At 36.3% G+C, this 13458-nt stretch overlaps 1 protein-coding gene and 1 pseudogene across 1 annotated transcript; one reads left to right on the top strand and one right to left on the bottom strand.

Moving 5' to 3' along the window:
- LOC104724076 lies at positions 1368-12618 on the bottom strand (annotated as a pseudogene).
- LOC104724075 (zinc finger MYM-type protein 1-like) lies at positions 2683-5841 on the top strand. Its single transcript, XM_010442522.2, has 2 exons — positions 2683-4520; positions 5449-5841. Exons 1-2 carry the CDS (start codon positions 3663-3665, stop codon positions 5824-5826), a joined length of 1236 nt encoding a protein of 411 aa, XP_010440824.1. The 5' UTR covers positions 2683-3662; the 3' UTR covers positions 5827-5841.

Genomic DNA, 13458 nt, shown 5'->3' with positions numbered 1-13458 from the left:
TTTTTTTTTTTTTTTTTTTTTTTTTTTTTTTTTTTTTTTTTTTTTTTTAAATACCTTTCATTTAAAATCCATCGAAATGGCCAGTTACATACAATGCCTCCAATAAAGAGTAACACCTACAAAAATGAAGAGGTACACATCATCAAACTTAATGAAACACGTTGAACCAAGTGATCAAAAGTGTTGGAGCCGGTGGGACAATCCTCTATTTTAACGTCAAAGGACCCAAATGGAGTCTTATAGTTGTCTTGATCTCCTGAAGCACAACTGAGGCTGGTCTAGAGGTATCGGAGTGGAGCCTGGAGTTGCGTTCTCTCCAAATAGCATACATGCAGGCTTGGTACGCCAATCGGATAATGAAAGCCACATTTTTGTCCCTAGAGGGATTTCTCAACCATGTAGTTCTCATGTCGAAGTTTGTAGGAGAAGATACATGAGCTTTAAGAGTGAAATGCCTCCAAATCTCTTCTGCATAAGAGCAATAAAAAAAGAGATGTTGGCGAGACTCGTCTTGAGTATTGCACAGAAGACACGCCGAGGGAACCGAAAAACCCCATCGTACCAGCCAATCACGGGTATGAAGCCTTTGACGCGAGATAATCCAGGCAAGAAATGAGTGCTTCGGGATTCTTCCTTTGATCCAAACCGAGTCATACCACTCAACCTTATTCCCCGATAAATACAACCTTATGCCCAAGCAAGAGTCACTTGAGTTCTTACCTTGTGGATTAGACTCCTCAGAACCCAATGGGATATTGGTTTCAGCAGTAGCTGTTCCCCCGGCTACAAAACCAATTTTAATCACCCCAGCCCTTTTCTTCATCAGAGGCTTTGGACAACGGTTGAGTAAATGACCAAACCGCTCACAATTGCAACACTTTGGGGGCAGTCTCGGATATGATACCTCAACCATAACCGAGTTCAAAAGCTCATCCCTAACAATTATAGTAGTTGGGGGGGGGGGTTCTCCAAAGAGATCTCTACCTTAACTTTAGTGTTGCCCATACAAAAGGGATCCAACCTCGACTTTTCCGTATGCAAGGGCTCCCCTATTGCGCTGGCAATCACACTGATACCAGAGAAAGAGTACATTTGAGGAGGCACATTATGCAGCACTGCCCAAGTTGGCACTGTGGTGAGCTCCGGGACTTGCAGAGAATCGTCGACTGACCATGGATAAACATTAAACGCACAATTTCCCGCCTGCCAATACCCAACATGCAAGACCCAATCACGAGTTTTGACACACGGAATCATAATGAGACACGATGTATCTGAGACTTGTCGAATGATGATATTCCCATACTTACCCCATACCGGGTTCAGATCTGAGTATATTTTAGACGACGGAGGAATCAATTAAACATCTACCAAGCATTTCTTCTCCCAAGACCATTCCTGATGGAAAGAGATCCAAAACTCGAAGACACATCCTCAAGCAAAGCATCATTCATGGCATCGCTTAGGCTCTTCTCATCAGCAGCATCGAAGAAGCAGCCACGTGTTCTCGACTCACTTATTAGTTTAGCCCAAATCGAACCACTTAGAGACAAAGTTGTCTCGTTACCAACCACCCACAAACAGTGCCTTGCACGAGTTAGTGCCACGTTAGCTCTTTGACGGTTGTTGAGAAATCCCACTTTTCCGTTACCGTTACTTCGGACGGTTGAGATGATGATAACATCTTCTTCACCACCTTGAAACCCATCTACGGACCGAACATTCAAACTGAAAAGCTGACCTGATAAGGAACTGTACTTCTTTTTGGTTCTGTCTTGAATTGCTCGGACTTGTCCTTTGTAAGGTGAAACCACTCCAACACTCATATTCATTCTCCTTTCACTTGATACTATTTAAAAACTTAAGCACATTAATAATAACAAAAAAGAATACTGAAAAACATTAATATCGGTAAAAACAAAATTATACCTTTGTAAAGGTTAGATATGATTTCAGAAATCACAGCAACTTCAACCATGTTTTTAGGACTATGTCCATCACCAAACTCTTCTTCTCCACGTCCAACATTGATAAAAGAGAAAGAACCAAACATGTTTTCTTGAAGAAACCTCTTTTGATAAATGATTTCTTGAACATTCGCAGCACCTTTGATTCTTCCATCATAGATCTCTCTGTTGGGAAAACGACTTATGGAAGGATGCATTCAGTATTGGACATTGAGCAAGTGTTTGCTGTGACCAAGTAGAACCAATCTCTCGAACAAGCTTCTTCCAAATTTCGCTTTTTCACATACCTTCCAACATTAATTAATTTATGATTAGAAAACCATAAAATATTATATATATAGCTTGAAAATAGAAACACAGTTTATATAAGATAATTGAGTACCTCATTGTGAACCATTGCAGGCAACTGAAGCTCATCTCCTATTAGAACCAGGGGCGGATGTACGCTTTAGTATGTGTGGCACGTGCCACATGCTAAATCCTAAAACACAAAAAAAATTTACATGGGATTTAGTTATCATAGTTCAGAAAATAATAGCACTTAATTATTGTGCCACATGCTAAGTCTAACGGAAGCCCTTTCTATAATACAGGTTAAGCCCAACTATTTTAAAACTGCTAATGATTCAAGCCCAACTAACTAAAAGTCTAAAACTTAAAGTCTATAAACTTTTTTTGATCGGGATTTATACCTAGTTTTTATGAGTTCATCGACAGCAATACAACTGCACCATAGAGAGAGAAAAGTCTTCTGCTTCTATTTTTGATTGGTTCCAGTATTATTTTTGTCTTCGGTTATTTTTTATCAAACAGCATATAAACAACAGTAAGTAATTGATGCAAAACTTGTCGTTGGACAAAATTCTATTTACGTGTTATAGCATATAAACTTGTCTATTGATTTTCTTCTTATTCTAGATAAATTGATAGTCTCATTCAATTGCTTTAAATATATATTGATGAATTCATGCTATGTTTTTTATTAGGTGATCTATGGAAAAATATTTTCCAAAAAAACCAACAAGTACATCTCATTCTCATGATGATTTGGAGAATTTACCCGTGGACCCTGCAGATAGGAAACGAATTGTGGAATATCACCCTAACCAAAGAGATGAGGTAAGACGCAAATATTTAGTTAAGGGTCCTTATCAACCTCGTGGTCACAAATTTCCTAGAACACTAACCGGAGATAAATTGAGACGATTCAATCCAATTTGGTTTGATCTTTATGGTGATTGGCTGGAATATAGTGTGAAGACAGACAAGGCTTTTTGTTTGGTTTGCTACTTGTTTAGAGATTACACAGAAAATAAAGGTGGAAGTGATGAATTTGTAACAAGGGGATTTGATACATGGAAAAATCCAAAGAGATTGAGTGTTCATGTGGGAGAAGTGAATAGTTTTCACAATAATGCATTGAAAATGGCTGATAATTTGATGAGACAAGGTCAATCAATTGTTCATGCTTTTTATAAGCATGATGATGCTGCAAAAAATGAATACAGAATCAGATTGAATGCTTCAATTGATGTTTGTAGATATTTATTACGGCAAGGATTACCTTTTTGAGGTCATGATGAGTCAGTAGAATCAGCTAATAGGGGAAACTTCATAGAGCTTGTGAAATATACTGCAGATCAAAATGAGCTTGTAAGGAAGGTTGTGTTGGAGAATGCTCCCAAAAATAATCAGATGGTGTCTCACAAAATTCAGACTGATCTAGTGCATTGCTTTGCAGAGGAAGTTATTGAATCTATTATTCAAGAAGTTAATCACGATGTATTTTGCTTGTTGGTGGATGAGTCTGCAGATGTTTCTACTAAGGAGCAAGTGGCAGTGGTTTTTCGCTTCGTTGATAAAGATGGGATAGTAAAAGAAAGATTTATTGGTCTTATTCATGTTCAAGATACATCTTCTGCAACTCTGAAATGTGCTGTTGATTCATTGTTTGCAAAGCGGGGGTTGAGTATGAAAAAATTAAGGGGACAAGGTTACGATGGAGCAAGTAACATGAAAGGTGAGTTTAATGGGTTGAGATCTTTGATTTTAAGAGAAAATAGTACTGCATATTATGTATACTGTTTTGCTCACCAGCTTCAATTGGTCGTCGTGGCAGTTGCTAAAAAACATTTTGAAGTTGGTGATTTTTTTGATATGATTTCGGTTTTGTTAAATGTGGTTGGAGCATCTTGTAAGAGGAAAGATATGGTTCGAGAAGACCAACGAAGGATCATCGAAGAAGGAATTAGTCAAGGTGAAATTAAGACAGGAAAGGGACTGAATCAGGAGCTTTCATTTCAAAGACCTGGTAATACTCGATGGGGTTCTCACTACAATACCTTAGTACGATTAGTTGATTTATTCCCTTCTATTGTGAAAGTATTGGAGTATGTCCAGAGCGAAGGGAGTGATGGTGTCAAAAGAAGGCAAGCTAATGGTCTCATCAAATATTTGCACACCTTTGATTTTGTGTTTTACTTACAGTTGATGTTACTTCTTCTCGGGATCACAAATACTCTATCGGTGGCTCTGCAAAGGAAAGATCAAGACATTTTGAATGCTATGTCTCTGGTGAAATCTACCAAGCAACAATTGTACAATCTCAGGGATAATGGATGGGATTCTTTGGTTGAAAAAGTTAATTCTTTTTGTGAGAGTCATAACACTGAGTTGATCATCATGGAAGAAGAATTTGTTGATCCAAAGAAGCCAAGACGGAGAACCAACATGACAAACTTGCATCATTATCAGGTGGAATGTCTTTACACTGTATTGGATATGCAAATTCAAGAGTTTAATGATCGTTTTGACGAGGTAAACACTGAATTGCTTAGTTGCACTGCGTCTTTGAGCCCTTTTGGTTCCTTCCACGAGTTTGACCAGTCGAAACTTGTGAGGTTATCTGAGTTTTATCCGGAAGATTTTTAGTTCTGTGGAGCGGATATCTCTTGAGCATCAACTTGGTATTTACATTGATAATATCCGTGAAGATAAAAGGTTTGCTAATTTGGAGAGTCTTGGAGATCTTGCACGTGTAATGATGGACACAAAAAAAACATCTTTCGCATCCTCTTGTTTATCGACTTTTGAAGTTGGTTTTGACTTTACCTGTTGCCACTGCTACAGTCGAGAGATGCTTTTCTGCGATGAAAATTGTGAAGACTACCTTGCGAAACCGAATGGGTGATCAGTTTTTAAATGATTGTATGGTTTGTTTTATTGAAAAAGAGCACTTAGATAAAGTGACAAATGAGGTAGTAATAAAAAGATTTCAAGATATGGAAGATCGTAGAATAGTTTTGTAGGACTTCTTCATATGTTTTTGTTATGACAATTTTTTAATATTTTATTTTTTTGGTTTTGGATTTTTTAATAATAATATTATTATTATATTTTAATTAATTATTTTATTAATTATTTTGTGCCGCATGTTAAATAAGTTTCTGCGTCCGCCACTGATTAGNGGAAAGATCAAGACATTTTGAATGCTATGTCTCTGGTGAAATCTACCAAGCAACAATTGTACAATCTCAGGGATAATGGATGGGATTCTTTGGTTGAAAAAGTTAATTCTTTTTGTGAGAGTCATAACACTGAGTTGATCATCATGGAAGAAGAATTTGTTGATCCAAAGAAGCCAAGACGGAGAACCAACATGACAAACTTGCATCATTATCAGGTGGAATGTCTTTACACTGTATTGGATATGCAAATTCAAGAGTTTAATGATCGTTTTGACGAGGTAAACACTGAATTGCTTAGTTGCACTGCGTCTTTGAGCCCTTTTGGTTCCTTCCACGAGTTTGACCAGTCGAAACTTGTGAGGTTATCTGAGTTTTATCCAGAAGATTTTTAGTTCTGTGGAGCGGATATCTCTTGAGCATCAACTTGGTATTTACATTGATAATATCCGTGAAGATAAAAGGTTTGCTAATTTGGAGAGTCTTGGAGATCTTGCACGTGTAATGATGGACACAAAAAAAACATCTTTCGCATCCTCTTGTTTATCGACTTTTGAAGTTGGTTTTGACTTTACCTGTTGCCACTGCTACAGTCGAGAGATGCTTTTCTGCGATGAAAATTGTGAAGACTACCTTGCGAAACCGAATGGGTGATCAGTTTTTAAATGATTGTATGGTTTGTTTTATTGAAAAAGAGCACTTAGATAAAGTGACAAATGAGGTAGTAATAAAAAGATTTCAAGATATGGAAGATCGTAGAATAGTTTTGTAGGACTTCTTCATGTGTTTTTGTTATGACAATTTTTTAATATTTTATTTTTTTGGTTTTGGATTTTTTAATAATAATATTATTATTATATTTTAATTAATTATTTTATTAATTATTTTGTGCCGCATGTTAAATAAGTTTCTGCGTCCGCCACTGATTAGAACAGCATGACGAAGTCCAGAAAGTTGCAAAGCAGCAACTGATTCACATTCTTTAAGCTGAGCCGCCTCATCGACCACAAGAAGGTCGACCGGTCCTGTCCTTATCGGATTCATATCTGCAGCACCTGAGGCTGTGCAGAAAATTATGCTTGCATTCTGTAGACAAAAGTTTTTTGTATCTTTGTTTTCCAGCATATCCGTAACCTCAAAACGTTCAGGAAGTAAACGTAGAGCCTGGAGGCAATCAGCACTGATGAGTCTGTTGAAGCAATCAAATCTGAAACTTCCCTTCTTGAAATCATCTCTAGTAGAGTTCTCTTTCAAGAAATATCTGACGCGCTTAAGAGCTTGACGAGCTGCGACCATATTATTCACTTGTACAGATGAAATGAAAGACTTGGGAAGATGCGTGTACAAATCAACCATATCTTTCTCCAATTCGTCACTGAGACCATCAAAAGTCTTCTTTACAAACTCCCCAAATGTAAGACTCTTTATGGCTTTTGGCTTCTGTTCAGTAGCTCCCTCTTCCTTCTTCTTTCTCTTTATTTCTTCTTCTTTTATTCTTTCAACTTGTACCAGTAAAAGTACATAATGCTCGTACTTGGCCTCTGTGTTCTCAAGAAATTTTATCAGTGAATCTAACCTCTGCTTCCATCCCGCATGTGGGGGAAAAAGGTTACCAAGTTTACCAACGCGCTCATCAAGAAACACATCAAGAAGAACATCTTTTTCTTTAATCCACATTCTGTCGCGGTTCCCAGATAGAACAATGTCCCCCAGCCCGTAAGTAGCGTGTTCTGATGAACAAGTTTCCTTAAATAAGGACATGAGCCTCGACACTACTTCTACAATAGCTGTGTTTGTAGGAGCACACACAACTGTTTTGCACTTTAGCTTGAGAAGGCAAAAGAGCAGAGTTGCCACCGTCTTTGTTTTGCCAGTACCAGGAGGTCCCCAAATCAGCTTCACAGTGTGCTCGTGGTAGCAGTTCTTTTTCTCAAGGCAACTCAAGATTGCAGCTTCTTGGGACGAGTTCAGTTTCGCAGAACGGATTATATCCAAAACATGGTCAGAATACTCAGAATCATCAAAACCATTCGCACAAACACACTGCTTAGTTGCCTGTAACACAAGCAAAACCTTAATCACTCAATGCAAGAATAAAATATACGCTACAAAGAGAAAGCTTATCATGATATAACACGTACCAGAGTATTTTCCTGAAGTACACTCTTGACTAGAGTTAAATTGGCGGCTTCGTTGTGCAAAGCGTTCCAAATTCGAGTGTTTGTTGTTAAATTCATGAGGAAAACTCCAAAATGAAGTGAAGTCTCCTTGAACATGCGGTTCATTTCAAAATCTGATATCGATCTAGATGAATGAACAGTGATAAGAAGATCACCATCAGAGGATACGTAAGCGAGAAGAAAAGGATTCAAGTCATCGATCCGTCTTGGCCTTTCCTTTGTCAGAGCAAGAATATCTCCACCTTTAGGCTGATACTTTGCACCAATACTCAACGAATTAGTTATTTTTAAATCATAGAACAAATTGTTTGAAGAGCTTCCACTTGAAGTATTTTTCTCCAGAGAAGTTATTTCAAAGACAGGAGCTTTGGATAAAGATTTGAAGCTCGAAAACAACTCGCTCCGTGTTTCCTCAAGTAGATGAGGAACAAAACACTGAGGGTATTCATCAACAGATCTAAACTTGTCTGGTATTGCCTTCATCTGTTAAAAAATATACCAGCGGCAATGAGTAATATAACATATAGAAATATACCAAAGTTCAAAGCTATATACAAAAGAAAGGGTGAAAAGAGATAAAACGAAACCTTGTTCTTGCGGAGATCTCTGTTGAGAATATTTTTGATAGACCAAGAGAACACTCTATTGGCCAGACTTGTTTTCTCGTTCTCGTCCATGACCCTTCGTCTTTCAAGAAGATTGTCCATCAAAGCAACAGCTATAACTAACCTGAGTTACGTTGCAACACGTAACGTGTCTTAGGAGGCAAGAAGAATAGAATGACAAATAGAGAGTAATTTTTTTTTTTTTTTTTTGTAGATAGAGAACTTGGCAGAAAAATAAACAGAGACGAAGAAGATAAATCTGGAGTGAACTCATACTATCAGTTTGGTCTACTTAAAAAGGAAGACGAAGGCGAAAGGTCTACTTTCGAAATTTCAACATTTTCCGAGAAATATGTAATGATCAATGAACCGAAGATAAACCGATGAAGTGAAGTGTCATTATTATATTTAAATCATTATTTTTTTTTATTTGTTTCTTTCGTTTACGAGAAATTAATTAAATAGTAAACTGTAATGTTGATTTTCCAAATGGCATGGGGAAGAAGAAAGGTCGGGACTTTTATAACATAGCATTGACGGTAGTGTCTACCCGTAACCCGCTTCTAGTCTTAATAACCAAAAAATAATTAAGGGATATGCCAAAAAAAAAAAAAAGAGCACAGTACTACTAAACAAAAAATTAAATTTATTTATAAGGAACTTATGTCCAGAACCAACTTAAATAGCCTAATCTAATTTTTTTTTTTTTTTGAATGAATGTGAAAATATATTCAAAACAAAAAAAGTTCCTTTTTATAATAAATGTGTCCTTGAATCAAAAGAATGATGCAAATTGCTACGAGCTTTTAAAAAATTGGAATAAAGTAAAAGAGGAGAATGAGTCAATGTCGAGTTGCAAGCCATAGTTGCAGGCTATCAACATACTTAGTCGTGTGTTGCTGCAACGAAAGGAGCTTGTTACGGACCAGTCTATCCAAGAACTTGGTTAATTGCGCAGAGGTGGTAGACTTATCCCCATGATGTCGCTGGTTACGCTCCAACCAAATCGAGTGAACAGCGGCTTGGAAGATAAGGCGTAGAAGGAAACACGTTGTACCTGTGATCGTGACACTCGAAAGGAGAGACAAAATCTGAGTGAAACAGGTTGAGTAGCAGTGGAGAAAGAGTTGGCGGGTGAGGTTTTCCCATACTCGAACCGAATAAGGGCAAGCAAAGAAAAGATGACCAAGGGTCTCGACTGGCGCCTGACAGAACACACACGAGGGATTCAAACCACGGTTCCAGGATAGCATGCGTTCACCGGTAGTAAGCCAGTGCCGCGCAGCAAACCAGAGCATAAAAGAATACTTTGGAACAGAGTCAGCAAACCAAACACATGGATACCAACCCACTGTTGAAACCACTCGCCTTAGTTGTAGCCATGTCTCTGAAATTGAAAACCGAGGCATGTATGTCCCATTAGACTGTCGCCACAGAGCATTGTCAGATACCTAATCTAATTCTTTATCTTTCCCACAATGTAATTCATCCCCTGTCGGGGAGTGTAGATGCAGACTTTTAGTTCTTTGAACTTCCACAACATGAATTTATATCACCAAATAAGCCATCAAAATTTTCAACTCTTTGCATTGTTGATTCTCTCAGATGATTTCTTATTACCATTTCACTCCCCTTGAGAAGAATTCTCTCTCATGTCTTATGAATCAGTGTATAACACTCACTTCCCTTCGAGATATCTCCAAATGTTGTTGTCTCATCACTTCTGATTCTAAGACGTTATCTTTCTAAAAAGCTTGCACCTCTCTAACTTTTTTTTTCATTTTTCTCTCAAATTATGCTCAAGAAACTAACCACAACAAAACTTTTATGCTTAAGAATCAAATGTTATCAAGACTGAAAAGTATAAAAGATGTATATAATAATGCAATGAGATGAATGAACAGGATATAAAATTATAGAAGAAAATGAGATATAAACTTTGTGATGTGATCGCTGTTCGGTACGGAGATAATTGGGCAAGTAGAGCCAGTTGGGACTTTAAACATGAACTCATACATGACTGTACCAATATGTAAAACAAATTGATGTTATGATGTGTCCAAGTAACTAAAGTTCCAACTTTAGGTGCAAGATTTTCGGAGCTCCTAGCTAGCCAAACCATCAGATAAATCTTCAAGGCTTAATCTTGGTAACTCTATTTTATTTTTTATTCTAGAATCTAGATTGTTTGGATTATATTCCACTCATTGGCAGGCTTTAATTTGAACACAATGAAATTTTAACAACGATGTTTCTGGTCAAATAGCAATATTACGAACATTCTTTCTAGATAATAATATTGAGTATAATTAAGGATCTAGCATCTAATCTATGAAGATAATTTCTACTTCTTTGGGTCTATTTTTCAAAAAATTTGAGTTTACTTAGCATGTTCCATAGCAAATGCGAAAATAACTTTCTAAATGAACTAGCATGTGGCCCGCGCTTAGGGTGTATTTTGGATTTTTGGTATATTATTTTTTGATTATGTAATTTTCTCTTAGGGTATGGTTTTGTAGTTTTTTTTTTCCCCTACAATATGGTTTTGTAGTTCATTGGTTTGCATTTGTTGTTATTTATTTTTAATTTCGTGTGTATTTTTTGGTTTTTGCATTAAGTATAATTTAGTGAACTGTTTTTATTTTTTATTTATATATATATATATATATATATATATATGTCATGTTGTGTTTGTTTACATAATTGGTTTTGTTTTTGTTTTATTTTTATTTGAGAATTTAAGATTGTATAGTATAAGTTGATGTGTGGTTGTAGTCATAAGTGGTGCTTATTTCAATTATTCTATATGTGTTTGTAGTTTGTCGTTTGTTTAGTTTGGGTAGGTATTTAAGGGCATCTCCAGTGGTGTTTTGTAGAGGGTTGCTCTTGGTTAAAAAATTAAAATATAATAAAAATGCATAACTGAGGAAAGAGAAACTAAAGAAACCTTTGTTGTTTTGAAGTACTTTAAGAACTGACTGAGCAACGTTGCTCTTCTTTTCTCTCTTTTTTATTAGTTAACTCATCTTTTATTAATAAAATATTAATTATTTAATTTTAAGCAATTTGAATGAGTTGCTCAGGGGTAAAGATGGTCTAAGGTCATCTTTATCGGCACAACTTATTAGGTGTTCTTAGCCCAAAAAAATATTTAATAAATTGAACAGTGGCCTTAGAACGGATTTTTAGTTCTTGAATTAGAACAGATTTAAGCCCAGTTCTTTGTCTACGTGGCTTTACGGGAATGGTTGAGAATTTTTTACAATCGAAATAATTTTCATTTCTCTTCCTCTTCCAAAATGCAACTAGGTTTTCTTCGAGAAAGAGAGAAAACGGCGAAAGCTTCGACCCGCTTTGCAGAACCGAGTCAACCCGACCAGACTTTGTTTCGTTCCCTCTCGTTTGATCGATCGGCCGGTGCCTGATTGCGTTTTGACTCCCGAAATCTCCGGCCAAAGTTCAATCTAGGTTTGTCATTTCATATTCCTAGTTACAATTCTGTTATCTCATAAAAAGATCCTCTCTTTTTCATTTCTGGGGTTGTGTGTTGCGATCCGGTTCGATTCTATTGATCATTGTTGAAATATTTAAGAGTCATAAACAAAATTGTTGCGTTTTGAAGGGTTTCTCGTAAAAAGTTGATTTTTACTATTTGGAAGTCAATTTGCCCGAATCTTGTATGTGTATATGGCAGTTTCTTACGATTTCATTCATCTTTTTGTGGGATTTTATGAAGTATGGTTGATCCGAGCTATGGATACTAGGAGCCCCTCCTCCACCATCGACAGCGTTATTGTCCTACCTTAAATCGAAAGCAACTTCTGTGGCTGCTGCTGATTTTGCCAATCTGCCTCTTGGAACTGACCAGCTCCAGTTATCCCTCGATGGCACTTTTGTCACTGAGATGCTCAACCATGTAGATACCGTTACAGGCGTCATGGAGTCTCTGGCTAGGCGTGCTATAATCGCCGAATCGCAAGCCGCAATCGAGAAAGCTAAGCTTGTATCAAGTCAAGAAGAAATTCAGAGAAAGGTTGGCCAAATCGACAACATGTCCACCAAGTTAGAGGACATGGAAAAGTTTGCTCTTGGGACCAGTAGTCAGGAGAGACTTTGAGTCGCTTAAATCCTATGTTACAAGTCTCATCAGCGTCAGAGAAACACTTGTCTCTTCCGAGAAGCAGTTCCAAACTATCGAGCGACTTTTTGAACGGTTAGCATGTCTTCTTCTACACTACTTCTTAATTTCTTGGCTTTCCATTAATCTGCCTACTCCTAGAATTAGCAACTTGTCTATTATGAGTAGGCTCTAGAACTTGTCTTTGATTGTTGATAACCATTATAGAGCAGATTTTGGTGTTCGATAACGACTAGTCTCAAAAACTCCATACTTGTTCGTGTAGTAAAGAGAACACCATAATTAGTTCTCCCATTTTTTTTACCTATGATCTTAACAACTGATCTAACATTATTTTCACTATATATTTAATCTAAGAACACAAAAAAAAGTTCTCCCATTAATGATGCCCTAAGGCCATCTCTCCAGCAACTCTCTTAAGTTGTTCAAATATTAATTAATCATATAATTAATACAAAACTAATTAAAACAACCCACTTTGAACTTAAACAAAATCATCCCTCCACTGGAGAACCCCAACGAAGGTTACTTAATCATTTATATAATATTTTTAAATTTTAGTTTATTAATTATCAAATTTTAATAATCTAAAATGATAAAACAATTATTTTTATTACATAAAATAGAAAAAAATAAAATTTTACAAAATTCAAAATATTAAACATATTTGACAAAATTCGGAATATTAAACATATTTTACAAAATTCGGATTAAGTTTCATATAAGATTAGAAATACTGTATAACATGTATTAATTTTATTTTTTGATTCATTTATCTATGTTTAAAATTTTTAAGATAATCAATCAAAGTGTATACTGTATCTATCTATAAGAGTGTTTGTCTTTCCTTTTTGCCGTTTAAGTTTCTTGATGAATGGTTAATTAAAACAAACATTGCATTGCATGATGGATGGATTAACAGAACACAATCAAGAACATTCATAATAGAGAAGTTGAATTGTAACTAAAGTTTATTTTGTTGATTGCAGCGATAGCTTGATGGCCATAATTCTAACAAAAGAGTAAAGAAGAGTTTTCGATCAAAACTTGCATAGTATATAGCATAGATTCATGTAGTACCATTGCTTCATACATGCGTCCAAT

This window comes from Camelina sativa, chromosome 11 (genome assembly GCF_000633955.1).
Source record: "Camelina sativa cultivar DH55 chromosome 11, Cs, whole genome shotgun sequence".
Classification (NCBI taxonomy): Eukaryota; Viridiplantae; Streptophyta; class Magnoliopsida; order Brassicales; family Brassicaceae; genus Camelina; species Camelina sativa.
The sequence above is the reverse complement of the archived record's forward strand: the minus strand, read 5'-3'. Positions and strand labels throughout refer to the sequence as shown.